Source organism: Chelonoidis abingdonii, chromosome 6 (genome assembly GCF_003597395.2).
Source record: "Chelonoidis abingdonii isolate Lonesome George chromosome 6, CheloAbing_2.0, whole genome shotgun sequence".
Classification (NCBI taxonomy): Eukaryota; Metazoa; Chordata; order Testudines; family Testudinidae; genus Chelonoidis; species Chelonoidis abingdonii.
Genome location: NC_133774.1, coordinates 122669807 through 122694619, shown reverse-complemented (window position 1 = coordinate 122694619; position 24813 = coordinate 122669807). Strand labels below are relative to the sequence as shown.

Sequence of the window (24813 nt, the reverse complement as noted above, 5' to 3'; positions counted from 1 at the left end):
CGCTGGGCAAACAGGAAATGCAATTCAGAAGTTTGCGGGCTTTTCCTGTCTACCTGGCCAGTGCATCCAAGTTCAGATCGCTTTCCAGAGCGGTCACAATGGTGCACTGTGGGATACCGCCTGGAGGCCAATACCGTCGATTTGCGGCCACACTAAGCCTAATCCAACATGGCAATACCGATTTCAGCGCTACTCCTCTCGTCGAGGAGGAGTACAGAAACCGGTTTAAAGAGCCCATTATGTCAATATAAAGGGCCTCATTGTGTGGACAGGTGCAGCATTAAATCAGTTTAACGCTGCTAAATTTGGTTTAAACGCATAGTGTAGACCAGGCCTTAGAGCTATTGTTTCTGGCTGTCTGTGGACTTTAGCCAAGGCATCATTCCCATTCTAAAGCAGTTGACTCTTGGCTTATGGTTTTCAAGTTTTCTCCATGACCCAAAGGGCTAGAAACGTAATTTAAAAAAAAAAATCTGGTAGTTAAAGCCCCCTGAAACCTATTAGTGACCCTTGGAAGTCATGACCCTCAGATTGAAAACTACTGGTCTATCCTGTCAATCACCAATCTCCTGAAATATTCTGGGCTAGAAGATACTCATGGTCTTACAATTTAGTTCTGTATGTCCAGACATTATAGATTTTAATGGGCTTTTTTTAATGGGAGGTTCTCAGTTTTCTCAGGTTCTCACTGGCCTTGTCCTCCATCCTGTGAGTCCACCCTGTAGGGCAGATAGGGTATTGAATTTTGACCTTGCAACATCATGATGTTAGGTTGTAGTGCAGCACTGACACATGACGATTTTGCATTTTTGCCCTGTGGTATCCTGTCAGCTTGTGATAACAGTGGTGAAGGGACTGAGAATGCAGTGTCTTTGTCCTATAACGCATTGTCATGACAGTTTAGCAATGCCACAATGGCTCAAACATAGGTTTGATACTGGAGTGGGTGGGCGAGAGTCTGTGGCCTGCATTGTGCAGGAGGTCAGACCAGATGATCATAATGGTCCCTTCTGACCTTAAAGTCTATGATTCTATGATTCTATGCAGTGTCAAGAATTTGTCCTGCAGATAATTTCATTATTATTTCTTGGCACTTATATTGCACATTTTCCCCCATGGATCTGAAAGTGCTTTATGAAGGTAGGAAAGTATTATTATCCCCATATTGCCAATGGGGGATATGACATGCAGATAGGCTTCAATGGGACCTGCGGTTGCTCAAAATATCAATCCTTACGTGACATAACCAAGATCACTTATCAAATCATTGATGGACCCAGGAGAAGATTCCCATAATGTCTGATACTGTCCAGTCTGCTGATGTCACCTCCAGACTATAACCTGTACAGTCTAGTATTTATAAAGTCCTTCTGGTTGTTTCATTGACGGGTGCTTCAAAAATGTTAAGTATTCTTGTTGTTATTATTTTCAGAGTGTCAAACAGCTGCGTAGACCTGGTAAGGAAGAGAGGTAACAAGGTAAGATTGTTTCCCTGAATAATTTCTCTAGTATTTTTAACTCTGGGCATCTGCCTACAACACAAAACCACCACTGAACTATTGCACAGTGGATATATTGTGCTCAGGAATAAACATTTTCATTTCAGTCATGCATGTCTGAAAGCTTCTAAGCCGTTTCAGAGAGAATATGAACAAAACAGACCTTGGTCTAACACACACAGCAGTATGGCCAAATGAACTGAGATTGGCAGCAAAACCAAACCAGAGTCTGACTCAAAATTTAAAATAAATAAAGAATCCAGGGAGAAACAATATTAACTGACAAAGGAATGAAACAAAGTTTCACCCTGACACGAAACCTTAAATCAGGTCGGCTACGTTAAGGGAGAATAACTTACCAAATGCCTGGAATGTGGGACAGTCAAATGTGCTGATCTGTTGATATAATTGACATAAAAGCAAACTTGGTAACTTAAAACTTTGCTTTACAGTGTGATTTAGGTGAAAGCAGGATACACACTACTTTTGGGTATCTATTGGAGATGGAAGCAAAAACCTTATGGAGTGTTGGAATATGTTATCAATAGCACTGCAAGCAATATGTAGGTGGAAAGGAATGTACAAGTCTTTTCCGGTCTTGTAAGATTTTTGGTGGCTAGGGTATGTCCAGCCTTAATAGCCATTAAACGTAATTTTGCTAATTGTATATCTGTTGTGCAGGTACAGAAGTATCTATAGAGCTATTCAGTTGAGATTTCTAATTATTATATATGTTTAAAGAGAACTTCTTTGGTTTAACAATAAAGCAGTATAAGGCAGCATGTCATATTCCAGTGTACTGTGAACCTCAGGCAAAACCAAGGGCTTCAAATGCATCTGTGAGCTGCAGACGTGGAGTGCAGTGACTGAGTGGTTTTATTCCCAGTCTAAAGTGGACATAATAATCTGGACACAGAGTTACAGACACTCTTAAAGAATCAGCTCATAGGTGAGCTGAAGTGTTTTTAAAAGAAATTGACATAGCAAATGATCTCTAGGATTGTGAGCTGTATTAAACATACGATTTGTGTGAAGTGCAGGGGGTAAGTCAGGACAAAGTTTGGTCAATGATGTTTTTTCATGCTGACTGGATTTTAAAAAATCACCAAGTGAAATGAGTGTCGTTTCCTTAGGTTCTACTTGTGCAATAATTCTTTAAGACACGTTGGTGCAGCTGTGAGGGCTGACATTTTGTATTTACAGATTAGGTGTATATCAGAGTGGCTGAGTCAGTTCCTGCTCTTTTGTTTGTGTTCAGAGATCTCATTGGCAGATAACAATACCCCTTGGGTTTTCCTCTGATTCCGATCATGCAATAATTGATTACAGGGAGTTGTTTTTAAGGTGGCTCTGTTAATAACCTTAGATGCGTAGGGGCTGTATGGGAAAGACAGAACCTGAAATGAAAGGTGTAGTGTTCTTGCTGGGATTTAGGGTGTCTAAAGCAGGTGCAGACAAACAGTGAATGGGAATTCATGGTGTCATATAGGTTTATCCTCTTTACTGCATGTCAGGCGCTCACTTCTAATCTTTGACACAGTCGGTGGATGAGTATTGCTGGCTATTTGTGAAATCAGTTAATCCATTTGTGCAACATGTACGGTTGCTGAAGGCCAATGAATGTCTGGGATCGTGGTGGGGTTCTTTTTTTTTTTTTTTTTTTTTTTTTTTTTTTAAGCAGGCCAAAGTAATGTACACCTTGTGTATGTTCTCCATTGGCCTACCACAAACCCCACACTTGTGCCTTTTAGTATCTGAAATTGGTGCAAAGTATTTAATTGAAAAGTCACCATTCCTAAGACTGCTGTCTTGGCTTGTTTGCATAGACTTTGAACTTGGTGGTTATTGTGACAGGAAAGAGTGATTGGGCCCCTCAGTAAAGCCCAAGATAGTGAAGTCTGTTCAGAGGCCCTCTCATGCCACACAATTCACTACAATTTGGTGACGTGCCAAAGCTTATTAATATTTAACAACTTGTTGACTGCTAAAGGAGACTGGGAACACTAGGTGGATAATCAGAGACTGTTGTTAGAAATAACAAGGCTATATAGGTATATATGGTCAAAATTTTGGCCGAAAGATATAGGTTAAAAATAAAATTTGCGAAAACAGAACTGAGTTCTAAAACAGAAACATTGCTGAGATTGCTTTGTCTGCAAAAAAAGAGTAAGAACTTAGGCCTGCTTTGAGAATAACAAGGAGAAAGTGGTAGTAGTGATGTGTGTCATATGTTTGGACCCATTTTTGTTTTGCTAATGGTTGGATGCATTGAGTGACTGTTGTTGTTCGTTTTTTGTTTTTTTTTTGAGGTTTATTTTTAATGATTGGATTTTTGTATTGGACTTTCCATAAAAGCTAGTGAGATGATATCTCCAGTGGACTCTCATCAGCTGCCCCCAAAGCATTGTCTGTTGTCTGAATGGCAATATATTTTTTTGGAGGACTCCTGGATCAGCAGTCAGGGTGACCTGCGAATGTTTCGTGTATTTAAAGTTGCTTAGTCATGGGGTGAGCCTTTTATGAGTTAATGTTTGCTGACTTGGAACTTTTTCTACAAATGAACTATTTTGACACTCGATTGGACTAAGTCAAATCACTTGTGAACCTGATTTGCTAATAGTTTGAAGATAGGCACTCTAGGGCAGGGCAAGGGAAATTCATATCCACTGTGGATAAAAGCAGAGATCTTTGCTGTTGATTACCCACTTGAGGAAAGACTGAGGTTCCAGAATCTGTAAGGCAGATCACCTTGCAGAGAAGAAACCTCGATATCCCGAGGTTGGCTATTCCAGTCGCTGACTGCGCTTCTGCTCTGATCCACTGAGCCTGTTGACAAAAAGCAGCCTGCAGAACACCACCTGGTTCCTTACCAGCAGGAGCTGAAGAGAGTGCAAATCTTTAGAATAAGTATCCACTTTTCTCTTTTTCTTTTGTTGAGGGGAGGGTCCATCCAATTTTTTGAAGGGTAAGAAAGAGGCTGTGCATGTGTGTATAAACACCTGTCAGATTCACCTGGGAAAGTTCCCTAAGATTGTCTTATGGAAAACACCGATTAAAGGGTGTTCTCAGTTTAATGTGCTGTACTTCTAAACTTGAGAAACTCTAATGTCATTGTTCGAAACATCTGGTTATTAAAATCTGTGTTTATTAGGTGTATCGATCTGTTTTGTACCACCTATTGGCAGACATGTGGGGAAGGGTTAGCCACCGTATCAGGGTTAAAATGTAGAGGCTTTATTTGCCTTTGCAGCTGTGATTTGAACTTTGGCTAAAACAGGTAACAATTGGTTTTCAGTGATGAATCCATTTATCCAGGCTGAATTTGTAGATTTTAACTGATATAAAGAAAATCCTTTAATTGAGGATTTATAGCCAATCAGGGTGCCACCTTTTTAGATTTCTTTTAGCATATATGGATGAGATTCTGTTCTTTGTCTTTAAGAACTGTGGCACAGAATTCACAGCCAAGCAAAGTGGGGGCTGAGATGACTGTAAGCCGCCTTTATGCCCTCCCCTTCCTGGGCTGTTCTAGGACTAGAAGGGTCCCTGGAGTAACTAAAACAGCTCTCGGGCATCCTTCACCGAGGCAGGGAAAGGTACTTTAAAAAATAGTGAACCTTGATAAGTGCATGTATAAAAGACTTGACAAACTCTCAGTATATTTTCTGGGTCAGTGCTTAGCCTGAAATGGTTAAGCACAGAGATGGAGATGCTCAGGCATGGGTGCCTGACAATATCTAATCTTGCAGCGGGGGGGTGAGGGGGAATCAGAATGACTGTGCAGCCATTTGTATTCCAGCTTTTGATTTTGGTTGGGCTGTCTTCTCATGCAGGTGGTACAGGATGGTGAGAGCCAAGTCTTGGACGCTGAGAAAGCATTTTGAGGGCTTCCCCAAAACAAGTGATTTTGAGCTGAAAGAGGAGGAGCTGCCAAAGTTAAAGGATGGAGGTAAGGAGCATGTTCCTTCATGTAGCTGATGTTAGGACTATATTTAGTCTTTCTACTCATAGCGCAATGTGCAGATCTAGAATAATTAATACATTTCTGTGAACTGAGCTTTACAAAAGGACGAGCAGGCTGGGATTTGACAAAGATCTGGAGTCGTGTGACTCGATAAAGAATCCCCTGAGGTTCATGTGCCGAATCCCTGGCTCAGCAGTGTTCACATGGATGAGCAGACATTTAGGGCGGGATTTTCTAAAGTGCTTCGCATTCACCCGTCTCTGCTTCCACTGAAATTCCACTTGGCCACAAGCCGGTGACAAGTAGGAAACTTGACCTGATGAGTTTGGAGGCCTAAGGTGCGGAAGTCTATCGAATGTAAAGTTTTATTTATTTTTTTAAATTATAGCATCACCATCATATTATCACATTGTAAAGCTAACCTTCCGAACGTGAATCGATTATAGTGTTCTCTTCCTCAGTCTGCAGACAGGCAGAGACTGATCATACAGAAGGGGAATTAAATTAACAAGACTGATCATTTTCACTGCTTCTAGTCAGAACCCTGTGGGCAGCAGAGAAATTATGGTGAATTATGTCATTTTTGTGCTGGTGCTGCTGCCTGGGACAGTTGCAGATATGCGTATGCTGCAGTTATTCACCAGGGAGTTCGGCCCAAAAAGGAGAGTAGTCGACACCTGTCCTCACACTAAACAGGAATCTCTGGAGTGTGGAAAAGATACAGCAAACTCTTCCTTCCAGCAGCGAGAAGGTGCTTGAACTTGAAGTGCACAAAACACCTGCTAGCCAGAGATTGACATGAAAGATGGAGGCCCTAAGCCAGTAGCTGGGGGACTGGGCTTTCACCAGAACATTGCTCCTGGACCCCACTGGTGCCAGTTGCCCTCACTTCAAACCTGTCCTTGATCTCTTTTCTGGCTAGCAGGTTTAATTCTCCAGCCAGTAGGGATCTGGCAGATGTTTCAAGCCTTATTATTGACACAGCAAACCTGGAAGCTTGCCCTGTGCTCCCAGCCAGAAGGGAGGCCTAATTCAACAGAACACTCACGTCTGGATTTTTATTTAAAAAAAAATAATAGTGCAGTTGTCGTGCCTTCCTGGCCAAGATGGAGTCCACTCTGTGGAGCGGCTCCAGCCAAGAAAAGGTGTACACAGGACACAGCAGGGAAACTCCCTCCCAGGAGCACCTGCTCCAAACCCCCTGCTGTGTGTGGGGGGGAGGAGGGAGAAAAAAGGTGCACCCCTCCCCCCTGCATAGCACAACAATTTAGGAAAGGGAAATATTTGTTTACAGGGGGATGAATAGAGAAAAACAACAGGGGGAGAAGATAGTGGGAGCAGTAAAACAGGGTTACATGCAACACACAGACCCACGTGCTCAGCGGTACCCCAGTATGAAGGGACAGACACTGACCAATGCGTCTAGACCAAGAGTTTTGGAGTCCTGGGAAAAGTTCTAGTCTGGCAGCGAGTCTTGGGTGCTCCTGGTCATCTTCAATACCAGTAAACTTTCCCCAACAAACTCCTCCGGTGCCCTCTTCTGCAGGTCTCTGCAAACCCATCCAGAGTGACAACCTCGTCATGTAGCTAGCTGCAGCTTCTCTCCTTTTTCCCAACGCAAGGTCACAAACTCCAGTAGTCACGGCCCCATATAGCTCTGGGCAGCAGTGATACTGGATCCAGATCCGGTTTGTTCCTCTCAGGAGAGCTGGAGCTACAGGGACACCCGCACGTCCGTCACTCTCCCTCTCTCCTGCCCTCCCCTGGAACAACCAGTGCTTCCTCTGCCTCGTGGGCCATGCTCTCTAAACCCTAGGGGTATGGCTACACTGTAATTACACGCCCGTGTCTGGCCTGTGCCAGCTGACCCAGGCTCTAAAGGGCTGTATAATGTTTGGGCTGGCGAGTTCTGGGTCCTCCAACCTCACAAGGTCCTAAAGCCCAGGCTTCCGCCTGATCCCATAAGTTGGCACCGCAGTTAAACAGCCATTTAGCCCGAGCCCTGGGAGCCTGAGTCAGCTGGCACTGGCCAGCTGCAGGTGTCTGATTGCAGTGTGGACACACCCTAAAGGGGTTACAATAGCAGAAAGGGCTTTGAGCCCAGAGAAAGGGAGCCATGTCTCCTATGGCTGTCTATCCAATCTATTTGTAAGGCCCTATGGAAACGCAGGCTGCTTACTGTACCCATAACGCATAACTTAGCAGAGTTGGCAAAATTAGAAAATTCCGCCTGATTGACTAGGCCATATTCCTGAATTTCTGCATTTTTAAGGTAATGCTCCCAACACTGTCCAGAGAGAAATGACCTGTCTCTTCAGTCTCTGGTGAACATCCATGTGTGTCACACTTACTATTTCACCCCTCTCCATTCCATATTACCTGGCCATTTCCAGCAGTCCTTCCAAGGGAATTTACAAAAATCCAAGGATTTTTAATACATTGCCTGCCCAGAGAGACAACATAAAATGGACCTATATGTGCCTAGGATTGTGCATTGTTTTTTTTTACTATCTGAATATATAAATAGTTGCAACAAGTGTTTCCTTGCCTTTGGCACTAGCCATACATCTGGGCATTAAGGAATGATAGAGCATTACCTAATATATCTGTTACATGATAAAGAGTATCATAGAGATGATGTTAAAACATCTGGATATGCTTGCAGATGGCAGGTTTGAAATGTACATCTACTAAAAAGGAAGAAACTAGTTTGCAGGGACTCTTAAAAAATACAATTCCATTCCTGCCTGTATTTAAGAAAACTTACTTGGTATTTCCCTTCCCTATTAAATCCTTAAAGTGGAGCTGGGGAGACCTTTAGGTTAAAGTAATGTTATTTTTAAAAAGCAGCTTTCCCTCCCTGCTACTTAAATGGCTTCGAATGCAAAGAGACTAAGCCATTTAACTTTCTGGCTTTTCGTGTATTGCACAGTTCTCTGATGGCTGGGCTGTCATCAGTGACAGCAAGAGTTTGTTAACACAGACACCTCCAACCTCAATCTCTCACCCCGTGCCCCGGTATTAATTGCTTTTAAATGATAACTTTTCTAATACCATTTGTTCTTGTAAACCACTTATGTTAAACAGACCAAATCAGAGTGGTCCAAAATTACCAAACAACATCCCCTCTTTGAAATTTAAGGGAGAAAAAGTAAATGGGGTATTAATGTTTATTTATGTCCCAGTAATCTGCCTTGGGGCCTACGAGTGGGTGAATGTGATCTGTCAGCACCCTCTGTTGGCTGAATAATGGTAATAAAGAGTTTTTTGCATGGGTCTTAAAAGGTAACAGTTCTCTGTGTGGGTGCCTGGATTTCTGAGCTTCTTACAAAGGAATGGGATATAGCAGGGATGGGCAGTGCTAAGGTGGTGAAGGGCTGCAGAATCCACTGAAACCCTTTGGCAGGCCATACTTATTTTGTTTTTTGTTAGAGATAACATATTGTATAACTTAGAAACATTTGCTACAGTACAGCATGTTAGCATACAATTACACTGCTCTACAGCCAAAATGCTTCTGAAATAAATGTAGTCAAACTTTACTAATTCCGGGTCACTGAGAACGAAAATGATGCTTAAAATTGTTGATTGGCTCTAGTCTAGCTGTTGGGCTCCAGACTACAGCAGTGGAATCTCCTGGCAGGTGATGTTAGGGTTTCCATGTTCCGTGACCGTCAAAAGGATCTTGCCACCATTCGTCTTCATCGAAGTGATCTTGTAGCCTGCTAACAACATCGATGGTGTGATGCAAAGCTCTCGAACATCATTCACACCGATCCGAGATGGAGGGAGACCTGTTCATAAGTGATGTCATGAAGACGGTCTTAAAGCTGTTTGCTGCAAATGGCATTTTTGCCATCATTCCAGTTGTCATGCGTCCATATGAAGGAAACTAGACAACAGTGAAACACACTTGAGGTCATGAACCAATGATCAACATCAGTTGGAGCTTTGTGACGATTTGAAGGTGTTGGCTCTTCTGGCCTGGTTGCAGACTGGATACACTAAGTTACTGCTGTTTTCTCTGTGAATGGATAGTCGTGCACAGAGATTCCCACTACATCAAAAAGATTGGCACTTACCGACATCATGGAGCTGGGAGGAAAAGTGTTCACATCCTCCATTTATCTTGTTGAGTCAAGAGATTTGGACACTACACATGCAAGCTGGATCTGAATGAGAACTTGTCAAGCCATTGACAAAACACAAGCATGCTTTCATCTCCGTGAAAATTCAAGGTTAAGTGAAAGCTAAGATTAAAAGAAGGTGTCTTTGTTGGTCCTCAGATTCATGACTTCTTCAAGATGAATGCATTTGACACGAATTCTGCGTGTAGGGAAGAACGGCATGGAAAGCCTCCTTAGTGGAATAACATTTTCTCAAGAAAAAAGGCAAACAACTACAGGTGTTGTGGAAAACCTCGCCAGGGCATACAAAAGCCTGGTTGCAACGATGTCACTAAAGATACACTTTTTTGCACTCTCATGCTATATTTTTTCCACGAACGCGGAGCAGTGACCGAGCGAGCAACGGCAAGCGATTCACCAGGACACTTTGCAAAAGGATGAAACGCTATTCAGGAAATGGAGCCATCAAGTGCTTGCAGACTATTGCTTGGACAGTGACAAGAGATGCCCATAATGAATACAAGAGACAAGCCAAGAAGCGCTGAGTAGATCACTGAATAGATCTATACTACATGTACCATATAGTTTTTTGGCTTTGTTCATAATAAATTGTTTTTATAGATACCCTGTGCTGATTTAAGTGTTACATAAACAGGAGGTAAAATTCAGTAAAGCAATCCATAAACACATGATAAAGACTAAGTTTACAATTATGATTAAACGTCTACGAGATTACGATGCAATGATAGCATAGACATATAACATGTAAAAACTTAATATTTAGAAAGTCAGTCCAATCAGTTGTTAATTGTCATATGTGAAGTCAGCACATCAAAATACATAATAAATACCACATTTTATCTCTGAAGCAGACGACTTCTCAAAAATTTTAGACCAGTGTTATCTGTGTATTAACCATGTAAAAGAAGTGTTCTTAAATATAATAGCCCCTTACAGAACAACCTTTAACTACAACCCCCCACCCCAAAGCCCCAGGTTAAACACACATCCTTCACTGACTGACCATTTTTCAGTGTGCAGAAGAGCCCACCAGCAGAGAAACCTGCCTGCCCATGTTCAGCTCCACCATCTCCAGGAATGTGGACAAGCCCGTGCTCCCTGCCACCCAGGATGCACAGCACTTGCTCGGTAACCCCAGGCACTGTCCATCAGGGCCATCCTGGAGGTATCCTGCTGTGACTGAGGAGCTGCCTCCTCCTCCTGCCCTTACTCCGGGAGGTGGGAAGAGCCACCTCTCTCCCTCTTTCAGCTTCCTCTGTTCGGGGCTGGCAGAACCTCTTGCTGCTTCCCTCCCTCTCGGTGCAGACAGAGCCACCTCCTCTCAGGCTCTGATTTGGATGGGCCTGGAGTCTAACTGGGTGGGCGATGATCCACTCGGGCCCACTTGTGGCTATACCCATGGTGGGCCAAATAAAATGCTCTATCTAGCTGTATGCAGCCTCCGGACCCCCAGTTGCCCATCCCTGGGGCACAGAAAAGGAAGACAGGCTGCGTGTCCCAGAAACCTTCCTTCCGCAATGGTCTCAAAAACAAAACAGAAAGCTATGTCCATTTGCCTTCTCTGCTAACTGTGTAGCAGTAACCTAGACAAAGCTTAGAAACTTGATTTGATCTCTGTCACTTTCGCTTGGCAGCTCTGAAGGGAATCCAGAGCACTCTGCGATAGGTCAGTGCATTGCCTTGTAACATTTGATATTTACTTACTGTAGGTCCTAATGTAACCGCTAATCCTTTTTATTGCAGATGTGCTGTTTGAATCTGTGTTTCTCAGTGTGGATCCTTACATGAGGTACACTTATCTTTCTTCCTTTTTAGTTTAGTTTACTACTTTGAATTGCTATTTTGAATCCTAAAAGCAGTGCTTATTCAGAGCATCTGGCTTTCCACAGTCCTCTCAGGGACTACCTGCCCTATAGAAACACCAGAGCCCCACCTATGTCTTCCTCAACGCCTACGCTGTAGCAATGACCACATTGGTGAAGCTGGTTACAGCACAGTATGCTCCCCACTTCCACAACATGAGGCTAAAGCGCAGCTCAGTCATGCAGAGTAGACAGGACTGAATTGTGCAATGACTACACTACAGCCATAGAATTTCACTGGGCTTTACTGGATTTGAATGGACCGTTTGGGAGCTCAGGTGAAACGCTGTTCTGTTCATCTATGCTGCAAGTCCTAATTATTATTATTACTATTTATATTCCAACAGAACCTAGTGGCTTCAACTGAGCTCAAGGCTCCACTCCACTAGGTGCTGTGTCTACACGCAGCAAGAGACACTCCCTGCCCTGAAGAGTTTAGTCTAAATAGATAGAGAAGGGACTTGAGAATGGAAGTGTTATTATCTCCATTTTATAGATGGGGAACTGAGGCACAGAGAGATTAAAGTCACAAAGGAAGTCTGTGGTAGAACCAGGAATTAAACCCAGTTCTTCTGAGTCCCTGACCGTGCCTGATCATGAAGGTACTAGCTGTGTTCTCCAATTGTAACTGTAACTGCGTAATGGCAGGGGACTAGCCTTTTGTAATAAGTTATGCCAGCACAGTAGCTGATCAAGGGGCATCTCCATTCATGAATGGTTAGCTAGGAACAGTATTTTATTTTTGTTAAAACAAGAACGTAACTCTCTCTCTGTCTCTCTGCAGATATCTGGCATAGTCAGCAGTGAGAACCTCGCTGCACTGTGTCTTAATCAGAAAATGGACACTGATATGTAATGACTGTTTTGCACTTAATTAAGGCTCTATCTCCATTTTGTGTGTTTCAGACCTTATAGTAGGCGAGTGATGAAAGAGGGAGACATAATGATAGGCAGTCAAGTTGCTAGGTAAGGTCTTCATTAGTTGCTTGATTTCTTTTTTCCTAACTCACTATCATCTTTCCACACAGGAGACTCAAAGCACTAGAGAAGGTACAACGTCAATTATGCGAGATGGTTGCATGCAGCTTATATCACTTTCTGTTAGCCAATGCAGCACATTAATAGGTATTATGTGGACAATACTAATATACCATAGATTATATACATAAAGTTATAGAATACATAGGGTAACTGTATGCATTATGTTCTCCCTATGACTCTGTTCACCCATGTCAAGTATCTCACAACACTGCGAATCTGAAGTAAGTAAATTGGCATTAAGAAAGCTGTCAAAGACAAGATACATAAATGGTGTGTCGTTGCAGAGGTTGGGGTGTACCTCTATGTCCAACTTGTTTGGAATGTGCTATCCAAAAGAGAGAGAAGGAAAGGTCCAGAAAAATAAGTGAAGGAACTGGTGGGTTAGATCTTAGATGAGGTATAAGGTGCTTTTTAACTTGTAATCAGCCATGATATAAATATGAGTGGTTTTGGGGGTATCATCGAGGCACACCTTCTGTGTAAGGAGAACATGCTGTGAGCTAAGAATTGCTTCCAGGAAGAAGGGTACGTATGTCTCCTTTTTGTATTGTGCTGTTTTGTCTTTAGACAGTAAATTTGTCTTAAGTCTGGTTATTTGATGTCAAACATTTTTCGTTATGAACCACAACTGGCTACACCTTTTAGTCAGTACTTCTCTGTGAGGCCCGTATTTCTTGGCAACTACTTTCTTTATCAGTCTGTAACCTGTCAGAAACCAAGTACATCCTATGAAGCTGTACTGCCTTCTAGTACTACTTAGAGCCTGTTCGGAGGCCTTGAGACTACCCCTACTTGTGTTACTCACATGAGCAGTGCTATTGAAGGGAGTTCTTACAAGACAGAGCAGGAAAGGCTAACATTGCACAAGTGGTCATATCCTGAGATGTCATCTTGTATGCAGGACAAATGTGCTGTGTAATAACTGCTCGCCCAGGAACAGTACAGTCAGCAATTCTAGCTGAGAACACTCTTCAGTCACCTTACTCCTTTTTGCTGATAAGACATATGGCAACTTCACCATTGCCAAGGAATGCTATAGAGTCTCCATCATCATCAGACTTCTTTGTGGTCCTGTGTGGGAAACCAGAGGTCGGGAGGAAATTTAAGCCCTAATCCTCTGAGCATCAGTAGTTGTAACACTTCACTTGAAATGAGCTGAGGAATTCAGTGTCCGGTGCCAAAGGATCATGTGCACCTTCTACTGAATTTTGTTATTTTTGTTCGACTATCTTCATTATTAGAGTCCCAAGCTGATAACAGTTTTCAAGCTGTTCTTAAAGAGCCCTTCCCGTCTTACAAGAGGAGCAGCCTTTAGAAAGTGAAATGTCTTCAGCCCTTGAAAAGGGACCTGGTTTACTGAATAGGGTCTCTTCTGCTCTGTCCCTGTGGGATACTATTTCCCCAACCTTCCTCTCTCCTTCTGGCCAAGCTGCAGGGATCAACTCAGGATTCAAACTGAACTGGTGTTTCAGTCAGGGTTTTGGCTTGGAATCCTCCCTAACATATTACGAGCATAGGTCTGATCCAGTATGGTAATTCCTCTGGCCATGTACCAGAAAAAGGTGCAGGAAATGTGCAGTGTAGCTAGTTTTGCATTCACCTGCCTAAAGGGAGCATTTCCTCCTAACTCTCACACAGCCCCGAGCCCTGTGTAAATGTTTAATAAAGCTAGGGAGAAGGAGCTGTTTGTAAAGTGTGGCTTTCGTTTGTCTTCTCAGAGTCGTGGAAAGCAAGAATCCCAGCTACCCAGTAGGGACCTATGTTGTGGCTAATTCAGGCTGGACAACTCACTTCATCTCTGATGGGAAAGATCTACAGCTGCTTCCTCCTTGGCCAGAAAAGATCCCCAGATCTTTGGCTCTTGGGACAATTGGGATGCCAGGGTAAGTCATAGCACGTGCTATATAAAGACTAACCAAACTTCACTGCATTGAGATTTCCAGCCATCTGTGTGCAGGCTCTACCACACCACATTTGAGCCTAATCAGTGCATGCTCTGAGAGGCTCTGCCACTGAAGAGGGACTGAATTTTGACCCATCCTGTGTGTGGGAGGCTTATAGCTCTGTGTCGCCATTTGGAGCCTCTTTTCCCTCTACTGGGAGACCGCACAGTTGCCTCTTGGCCATATGGGATCGGGACAGAGTATTGTGCTGGAATTGAAAAGCAGACCAAAGGCCCAGTCCAACAGACATTAGAGTTGATTGAAGGACTCCTTTTGATTTCACTGGTAACATGCCAGGACTCATAAAATATTGATCTTGCTCTGCTGATTTCTCTGTATTTCCCGAATTTGCAAAAAGATGGAAACATATGCAGAATTCTACAGTCAAATAGCAGCATCAAAAGCACATCTACACTTGTCAAACAGAGCTACTGTTCATGGTAACCCTGCCCTACATACAGAAGAAATTCCATTCCACACGTTTTCTCTTGCCTAGTTCCTCCTAACTTGCTTCTTTTCTTACCTCTATATTTGTAGGACAAGCCACATGGAAAGCTTGCAACTTGTTGTTTGTGAACTGGGCAGAACAGAAGCTTCTTAAAAAAACGGGCAAGATGTGTAGCTTTCCGCATTCAAATAGCTTGAATGGATTTTGTACACATTATAAATAATGCCGAGCACTTCACATAGAACGAGGAAAAAGAATCTCTAATGGGATGAGATATCCCCTCCCCTGGACAGCAACATAAAAGCATGACCCAACTGCATTTGTAACGTCTCCACCAATCTCCACTGAACGTTTCCTTTCTCTTTCAGCCTCACTGCATACTTCGGCCTATTTGAGATCTGCAAGATTAGAGCAGGAGACACGGTTCTGGTTACTGCAGCAGCTGGAGCTGTGGGTTCAGTGGTGGGGCAGCTTGCTAAAATCGGAGTGAGTGGCTTGAATTGTTCCTATGAACACCATAGACTGCCAAGCCAAGGGGAGCAGTGGAGGGATTTGAGTGCTTAGGAGGAAGGGGGACAAAGCATCTCATAGATGGGACTTGCTCCAAGATCAGTGGTTTAACTCTGGCAAGGCATTTTTAGTAGGAGAATAAAATTAAAATGATGCAGTTGTTTCCAATTACTATTGCTCCTGGTTACTGCTAGCCCCACCCTGTGAAGCCTCACTCAGCTGAGAAACCCCATTGCCTCCATGTGACTAGGGCTAGGCCTGGAAAGAGCATCAAGCTATTGAGCCCAGGAGCATAGCTAGCAGTTTGCAATGTGTGTATGTCACTGATCTGTTCTCCCTGTCAATAGTGTCGCCATAACCCGCTAAAGCAGACAGGCTTCCTGCAAGAACCAGGATACAGATGCAGTTAGCTATGCGTATCTAGCAGTGTGGTAGTCAAGAGCCAGATGAGAAACAGCGTATTGCCTCCAGGGAATAAATAAAATATCATGACCAATTCTTGCCTGCATTTATCACTCAGCTGGTGCAAACCTTGCAACCGGCACTCTCCTTAGTCAGTGATACAGAACGTGCTTTCCTCATACATATTGCCACTATACCACAAGCACCATACAATGTATGTACCTTACAGCAGTAGTTCTCAACCCAGGGGCTTGGGCCCCCTGAGTGGCTGTAAGTTGGTTATAGGCAAGGCCGGCGTTTCCATTAGGCGACCCTAGGCGGTCGCCTAGGGCGCCAGGATTCAGGGGGCGGCATTTTGTGCGCTCCTCACAGGGTGCGTGGGAGCTTCCGGTTCCGCTCCCGTCGCGCCACTGAAGAAGGACCTTCTGCCGACGTGCCACGTAAAACAGCGGCAGGCAATTGAGCAGCTCAATGACTGCCGCTGTCGCCTGCGGCATTTCGGCGGAGGGTCCTTCTTTGGCGGCACGATGGGAGTGGAACTGGAAGCTCCTGCGCACCCTATGGGGAGCGCACAAAATGCAGCCTCCTGAATTCTGCTTAGGTTGCCAGAAACCCTGGTGCCGCTCCTGGTTATAGGGGGCCGCCAAGGAGGGCCAGTATTAGACTCACTGGGGCCCAGGGCAGAAAGCCAAAGCCCCACTACACAGGGCTGAAGCCAAAGCCTGAGCAACTTAGTTTCGCGGGGCCCCTGTGGTGTGGAGCCCTGCTTGCTAACACTGGCCCTGGCTTTTGTATGCTAAAAAACAGTGGCACAGGTGGGCCATGGAGTTTTTATAGCATGTTTGGGGGGAGGGGGGGGCTCAGAAAGAAAAGGGTTGAGAACCCCTGCCTTGCAGGAGATTAAAATGTTGGGGGAGGAGGGAAGGGAGGAGAACATACACAATTTTAGAAACATTTTTCTGTCTCTGTCAATAACACAAAGAGAAATGGTCTGAAATGTGACTGTTATGTGGTTTGTGTCATATGTCATAAATTTAACCCCTTCAGTGATGGATCCTTGAAAATGACATTCTTGAAATTGTATTTGGTATCTTCCTTTTTTGGGTCCCCGTAGTTAAAGCACTAAAATCTAGGACATAGGCTAACTGAACCACTATAAAATACCTTAGTGTAGCAGTTCTAAGTCCCATGTGGCCTGATGACCACTTTCTGTGCAGGGGAAAGAGAAGCAGGGGAGATCAGCGTTCACAGGGCAGCTCAAGGCACTAGGAGCTGGGGAACCTGCAGCATTCCAAAGCTGTGCAGGGAATGGTGGAGAGTTGCAGGCTCTGCTGTCTGGTGGCATGTAGCATCTCATTTGTCTCTTGTATTTTATTCTGAAACCACCTGTGAGTTAAGACGTATTTTCTTTTCCTCCAGGGTTGCAAAGTGGTTGGCTGCGCTGGCTCAGATAAAAAGGTTGCTTATCTGAAACAGATTGGCTTTGATGAAGCCTTTAACTATAAGACTGTAGGATCGTTGGAAGAAGCACTGAGGAAGGCCTCACCCGATGGCTACGACTGCTACTTTGATAACGTGAGTTCAAACTGGGGTTGGCAAGAGTGCAGTTTGTTGCAAATGTTCACTTCTTTCTGCTGTGCATGTGCACTTGGAATGTCGTGGCCTAGTCCTGTGGGAAATAGCCCTGAGACAATGTCCGGGCTTACGCTCTGTTTCGGTTTTCCCTCTCAAATTCCTCTTTTGCTAGCGAAAACTGCTGGCCTGTGTTTTCATGTAATTCTGAAGTTCCAGCTCAGGAGCATTGGAAGGGAGGAATAACAATGAAACAGGGAGTTGGTTTTCACAATTGTTCTGCTTTCCCTGGGGGATAGGGAGAGGAAAGTTGTATTTTGGTTATATGTAAAATGAATCTAAGGTGGCTTGTCTGTGGCAGGTCTGAGGGGTTTTGAGAGTGGAAGGATGGTCATGTATTTAAGACACTCGAATGTGACTTGGTAGATCTAGGTGTGACAATGGGCAAATTACTTGATCTCTTTGTGCCTCAGTTCTCCATCTATACAATGGGGATAATAGCACTTTTTTTATCCTGCTCTCTGTCTCTCTGTTCTGTTTAGATTGTAAGCTTTTGGGGGCAGGGACTGTCTATGTCTGCATGGTACCTGGCATAATGTTCTAATTTGCAGCACTGGAATATAAAATAATACTTATAGGGCAAGCTCATTATAATCAAAATACCTCTCGTTTTACTGTAGAAACTGTGTAAAACTAAAAATGTGTAACTAATAGTTTAAAACAACTCCACCACTGCTAGCTGGCTCAGGAAGGCCAGCATGACTCCCTCCCTTCACCACCACTTCTCCCCTCAGCCTTTGCAAAGACAGTGGGAAAAGCAGCACAACACAGCTATTCTTAAGCCAGCGAGCAGGTCTGACTTTTTCCCCAGAAAGATCAAAGCAGTTAAGGAATCCCTGGCAAACCATTTGCCTTGATGATGAGAGTTCTTGCTCATTTAATCTTCCCTCCTGCCCCAATTTGGCAGCCCTCAATGTTTCCAGGGAAAATGGTTCAACGGTTACCATCACAATGCCTTACCCCCCACTCCCCTGCGCCAGGAACATGGAAAAATCCCAAAATGTCAGTAATTACAGATTAAAAAAAAACCTCTGATCTTCGTACGTTTTCTTGACAAGGACACACCCTTATTCTTAATAAGGTGTGGCTTCATCATGGAAGACACTCACAAAAGTCACCCTAGGCGAGATGATCAGTTGATGTAAATTGGTGTAGGTGCATTCCATTCAATGGTGCTCCATTGACTTTCAGCAGTGGAGGACCTGTCTAGCTAGGTGTGATAGAGGCCTTGACACACTGTCTTGGGTGGCAGGTCAGGAAAACAGCCATCAGTGCCATGACTACATCAACCATGTTTCAGTTCTAGCAGATTCTAGCTGTTCAGCCTCAGCTAGGATTTAAAGATGTGTTATTAGACTGATTTCACTCAATGTAATAATGCCTTGACTAGAGCTTTTGAAGGTAAGTTGTTCTTTAGTAGATCCAAACTGGTTAAGTTAAAGCCTAGGCTCCCATCTGACATGATCTCACATCACACCTTTAAATCGCTGTCAACAGTGTCTCCAGTGCCCTGCAGATGTTGGGTGAGCATTTGGAAAAGTAGCCTCCCTATGGACAAAGTGTTTTAATGAAAGTCAATAGCTGAGAGCATATATGTGGGGAGGATAATAAGGATGAAAGAAACACAGAAGTTGTTTAGTGTTAATACTCTCCTAAAATGTTGAGGCATGCCCTGTGGGAATAGCTTGACTCTGGAGCAGGATTTACAATCTTTTCCCAGAAGTGGGCTGACATCAGCACAGCTGGTGCACAAATAAAACAACAAAAAATCTACACTTAGAAACACAGGGAAAAAATATTCAATATTTTGCCAAGCAAACGGAAAAAGCATGTTGCCAGTGAAGCTTTGTCAAGCTGAGGAGAGGATGTTACAAAATATTTCTTGCACAGGCTTCTAAAAGGAAACTGTAGAGCAATAGCTTACAACTGTCTAACAGTTGAATTAGCACTCCTGCATCAGGCAGGCCATTTGGAAGATCTGATCATTCCAGTGCTGGAGTCCTAATGGGATATACTGTAAATATAAATACTGTCAGCAGAAATTCTTGCTTGGTATTCTGATGCTACTTTCAAGATCCTGCCCAGCTTACCTCTTAGCACTTAAAAGGTCTTCCAAGCCCACTTCGTGCCTGCACTCTTCCAGCCCCTTACACCTCCATCAAAGCCTTCATCTTGTCCACTCCCCTTTTCACATTCTCCCTAGATCAGCTGCTTTCCCCCCTCCAATACACACCCTTCCTAAAAAACTCGACTTCTGATTAGACTTCACCTGCTAACCATCCACCTCCTTCCTCGTACCATGCCTCTATCTGTTTAACCTCACTTACCTTTCCAGGTTGATATTAAATTCAATCCAAGGTGTTCATCTTGCTGCTCTCAAACTCAATCTCTTCCCTGTCCTTTGTCTAATTTAGATAAACATTTCAGGGCAGGGACTATGTCCTCTTATATGTTTTTAAAATGCTGTGTACAGCTGGTGCTATCTAAATAGGAAACAGCGTGCCAAGAGGACCCTGACCCTCAGCCTTGATATTAGGGGACTGACATATAACATACAGCAGAGATGGGCCCAGAACAGTACTTCTGAGTCAAATGCTTCCAAACAAGGGCCTGCTCCTACAAGCACTTAAGCTTAGGAGTAACTTGACTCTAAAGACTAGCCCTTCAGTAGATCTGCACTGCTTAATGGGATAACTCACATGAGAAAAGTTATTTACATGCTTAAGTGTTTACAAGTTCAACCCCTCAATGATCAATAGGGGTTTTATCTGTAACTTTAGCTGTGTTCTGACTCCCTTAGGTGGGTGGAGAGTTTTCAAGTATTGCTCTGCATCAAATGAAGACATTTGGGAGGATTGCTGTGTGCGGAGCCATCTCTGGATACAATGACACAGTGCCCCAGAAAGGTATGAGTCTTGTTGTCAGTTAGTTACTTTTTATGGTAGAAAAAATAATGAAGAAAGAACTTTCCTCTCTTTGAATTCTTTTAATGGTTTTTATGTTTTGAAACAAACCCTCAAAGTTAAAATATATATTTTATGGAGCAAACCCACTCCCCCTGCTGCATTTTTAGGACAAAGTGAATCACAATCATCTTGTATTCTGTGCCTCAAAAACAAAGATGTATTTGCCCAGAATTAAAAAACAAATTAAAAAAAACCCATTTAGTTCATGGAATGGTAAAGCTTCACAGACAAAGGCTCACTGTAGTCAAAGCTTCATCTGAGTAAACGAGTATGCCCCTCAAATGGGAGAACCCCTCACTTCAACAACTTATAACTGATCTTTGATATTTAACATTAAAAGTTCCAGATAGTTAAATGTCATTGTCCTGTTGTCCATTTACCAAGAGGAAGGGAGGGGAGGGGGGATGAACGTTCGTTTAACAGGAATGGGAAAGAGTAGTGATGGGCAACAACCACAGAAATAAATTGTCCAAGAAGTGTAAATTACTAACGTTCAGCACAAGCAGTGACTGGACCTCTTATGTAAAGTGTCAATAGCAGCAAGAAAGGATTCCCTTGCAGAGTACAACCAGGGAACTCACCATAACACAGACCTGCTGACAGTTGGTATGTGTCAGTGGTTCTCAAACTTTTGTAGTGGTGGCCCCTTTCACACAGCAAGCCTGAGTGCAGCCTCCCTTAAAAACACTTTAAAAATATTTAACACAATTATAAATGCTGGAAGCAATGTGGGGTTTGGGGTGGAGGTTGACAGCTCACAACACTCCAGGTAATAACCTTGCGACCCCCTGAGGGGTCATGACCCCCTGTTTGAGAACCCCAGTATATGTGATTTAAATGAGACTTTGCTGCAGAGTGTCACTCTTGCAGACCACTAGGGGTCAGTAGAAAATGAGCTGGTTTATTTCAAGGATTCCAACTTTTTATCTTTAGGAAGTTATTTACCTAACAAATGTTTTTAAGTAAACAAACAGCAATGGTAAAACAGCCTGATGCATGCTATTTCTGTAGCAAAGCAGATTACACAGTTCAGTCATCTAGATGGAAAAGTTCTCATTCCCTAGGGCTTTAGATGGTTTTACTTTTATGGTGGGATTTGCATTGGTACCCAGTTGAAGTCAGTGCTGGCTGTAGGTGAAAATCAGGTTAGGCATTTCTAACATTCCAGGTTCCTGGGTCAGTGCTCTAACCACTGGGTAATGGGTATACGGGGGGAGAGGTGGTCTGCACCACCACTGTCACCATTTTGTACAGGGCCCAGTCTGGTCAAGAAGTACAGCCTTGGGCTGACAACACACTGACTAGATTTGCTTTGTCAGCATCTCAGCTTCTCCTTACTTCAGTGTTTAAAACCAAACCAAAGTAATATTACCACTGTTTTGCCTATTACTGTTTCCTACAGGACCTTATGTTCAGATTCCAATGATCTTCAATCAGCTTTACATGGAAGGATTTATTGTCACACGGTGGAATGACAGGCGTGAGGAGGCCCTGAAGAGATTGTTAAAATGGGTTGTAGAGGTAAGAGGTGTGACCGTTCCTCAGACTACAGTACGTGAACTCATGCTGCTACTTCCCTCTTCACAAAAGACTGTCTACACTAACAAGAGCTAAGTCTGCTCTCATACACTGCTCTTCCACACCCAACATGTCCCTCTAGCAGGAGACGTGGGAGTGGGGGTGGGTGTGTGTCATCATCAAAGCATGCTCAACACAATACAGAAGAGAGGAATAGGGCATGCAGCAGCCAAAACTATGCTCAGCCAACACTGAAGGGGAAAGGTACCAAACTCAGCTCATCTCCACTGTAAGGTCAGTTAACTGACAAGTGAGAAGGGGATATCCCTAAGTTTAAATGCAAGTCTCTTAACAAGACCCATTTCAAAACTAATCCGACTACTTTTTACATCTGCCTTCCCCCCCAGCAAATATTTAAATTACTTGCTCTATTCTTTCCCCTCCACTTAAAGCATGGCCAATTCTTGTGAAATTTTTATCATCACCTCAGTTTGGTTGGAGAGAAAAGCGTGAAAATGTGAAACCTAAAGCCAACACTAAGCACCAAACAGTTGTTGTGGGGCCTATCACTTGGGTTGGCAATACTGCATTTACTAGGGGAGGAAGAGAAATCTTGTTTCTGGAGAGTTCTAATGCTCCACATCTGAAGACGTAGTTCTGTTAGACTTATTGCAGTTAGCCTCTGAAAAGAAACTGATGTTCTATAGGGAATCTGGCATCAGGCAGAGGAACAATGGTAGATGGGCACCAAAAGCAGCAACCACATTTAAATCACTTTTGCTGAGCAGTATTTAATGGTGCGAGGTCACTATACAAATCTTACACTACAGACACTACCCTCTACTCTCAAAGGGTGAGCTCTTTAGCTGATGTAAACAGGTTCAGCTCCAGTGACTTCAACAGAGCTACCACAGTTCACATCAACTGCTAGGAATTAGGAGTTGAAAGCATCTAGCTACAGTTTAGACCACCTGCACAGCAGAAGAAAATTGAATAAAATTGTTTTATTTTTCTTTGCACAGGGGAAAATTAAGTGTGAAGAACATGTTACTGAAGGATTTGAAAAAATGCCAGCAGCTTTCATGGGAATGTTAAAGGGAGAAAACATTGGAAAAGCAGTAATAAAAGTGTAAAGGACACGTGGTTCATTCCTTTAGGAAAGCCATACCAATAGCTCATCTGTCTTCTTGCCAAATGCTCAGCCATAACTTTTAATGGGCTAAAGTATGCTCAGATCAGACAAGTCTCCAACTGGTTTGGGGAAAATGATGCTTCCTCAAATAATGTGATGCTGCAACAAAGTGTTGTTCCTGCAGCTAAGCTATGAATCCACTTTGTCACTGCTATAATCAGTCCTCACTGATGCATGTGATTCTGAGGCTTACGAGAATAATCTACTAATTTCATGGCCATTTTGAAAAAAAGCCAGCCAGGTAAACTGTGAGTGGAGCTATGTGGATTTATACTAACTGAGGATCTGACCTTATTTTTAAAAAACAAGGAACCTTAACTGAGCTGCTTAAGAGCTTGATGTGAACTAAGGTCCATACAGAGAGCAGAAGTCAACTGCAATCTTTTAAATAGCATCTGCTAAATAGTCATTAAAATAAATTTGTACTAGATTTTATTCTGTAGCTAATAACATGCTTGTCACAATCACAGCAACCTATAGCCCAGCAGTAATGTGATTAAATAGTTCAGAGCTGTTCTAATATGCTGTATGGTCATGCAAAGAAAAACCCATTAAAATTTATTGATAAAGAAAATGGTTCTTATCTTGACATGAAACTGACTACATGGAGTGGCAATATTTGACACATTCTGTTTGTGCATAAAATAATTTTCCTATTGGTGTTTTACACACCATTTCCTTCCCACCATGCCAATTTGAGGATAACACACACCTTATTTTAACTCAGCTCTTCACACTCACTAGGACAAGTATGTATCCACATCTAGGAAAGTCTGCAGGAATTCAGTGGTCACTCAGTTCACAGGAGGTAAAGGCATAAGACTCATGTTGTGGAAGAATAAGGGAGGCCTGGATAGACAAAATAGTGCTCAACTCAAAAGATATTGAAAATAGTACTACAAGCTCTCCATTTTAGGCTAAGTAACTTGAACAACAGCAGATCCCCTTCTCTGCAGGTGCACATAGCAGTGAACTCTATGGAGACAACACAGGGGTCAGAACCCCTACAAATGATGAATAAGGTGTAGACAGGCTGCCCAATGCCTTTCACCTGGCAACTAGAAGGTTCACACAGCATGCTCACATCATCCAAGTGGGGGCTTATATTATATTAGCTCTACTAGCTATCATGCCAATAAAAGAATGCTGAATGCATTATTAAGTGCAACAGCAGCTAAGACATCTTAAAGTTAGGCAACACTCGCTGTTGCCAAGACAGATTAGGTTCTGCATGGGCTCCAGGAAGCCAAATGGAGTCTGAAATCAACTTCTTATAAAAACAAAAAACCTGGTGTCCTATGCCTGATGCTAAGGCAATAGCCAACATCCCTGCTAGATTCTTAACTATCATGTGGAATAATTAATACATCTTTAGCCTTCCAGTTGTGTCAGCACAACTATATTAACTTCAAACAAACAGCCTGAAGGTTAGGGCAGCTGATGAACCTATTGCAAAGGAACACAGGCTTGAGAGTGTAAGTTAACTAGGAAAAGCAAGATAGACTCAAGCACAATTTTGCTGATAGTTGATGGGAATTACTGCCTGGAGCTCCACTGCTCTTAAAGAGATGGCACATAGTTCTGGCTGAAAGCAAGCCCTGGCCCACTCACACAAATACAGCTCAGCCTTCTTGCTGAACAATGGGAGACCAGGACACATCTTTAGGTCAGCCGTGACAGGTTTTGCA

The 24813-nt window shown here is 43.3% G+C and overlaps 1 protein-coding gene across 4 annotated transcripts in view; it reads left to right on the top strand.

Annotated features, from left to right (window-relative positions):
* PTGR1 (prostaglandin reductase 1) overlaps positions 1-23070 on the top strand; it is a 37213-nt gene extending 14143 nt beyond the window's left edge. For 3 of the 4 annotated variants that reach the window (XM_032764953.2, XM_032764948.2, XM_032764949.2), the window contains 9 exons: positions 5333-5448; positions 11355-11400; positions 12380-12439; positions 14233-14397; positions 15274-15391; positions 17237-17392; positions 20250-20355; positions 21818-21936; positions 22956-23070. In XM_032764953.2, coding sequence (XP_032620844.1) covers positions 5343-5448; positions 11355-11400; positions 12380-12439; positions 14233-14397; positions 15274-15391; positions 17237-17392; positions 20250-20355; positions 21818-21936; positions 22956-23066 — 987 coding nt within the window. In that variant the 5' untranslated portion in view covers positions 5333-5342 and the 3' untranslated portion in view covers positions 23067-23070. Of the gene's footprint in view, positions 1-1432; positions 1479-5332; positions 5449-11354; positions 11401-12379; positions 12440-14232; positions 14398-15273; positions 15392-17236; positions 17393-20249; positions 20356-21817; positions 21937-22955 lie in introns of all 4 variants that reach the window. The other variant, XM_032764951.2, reaches the window with a different exon arrangement.
* The last annotated feature ends 1743 nt before the right edge of the window (positions 23071-24813 follow it).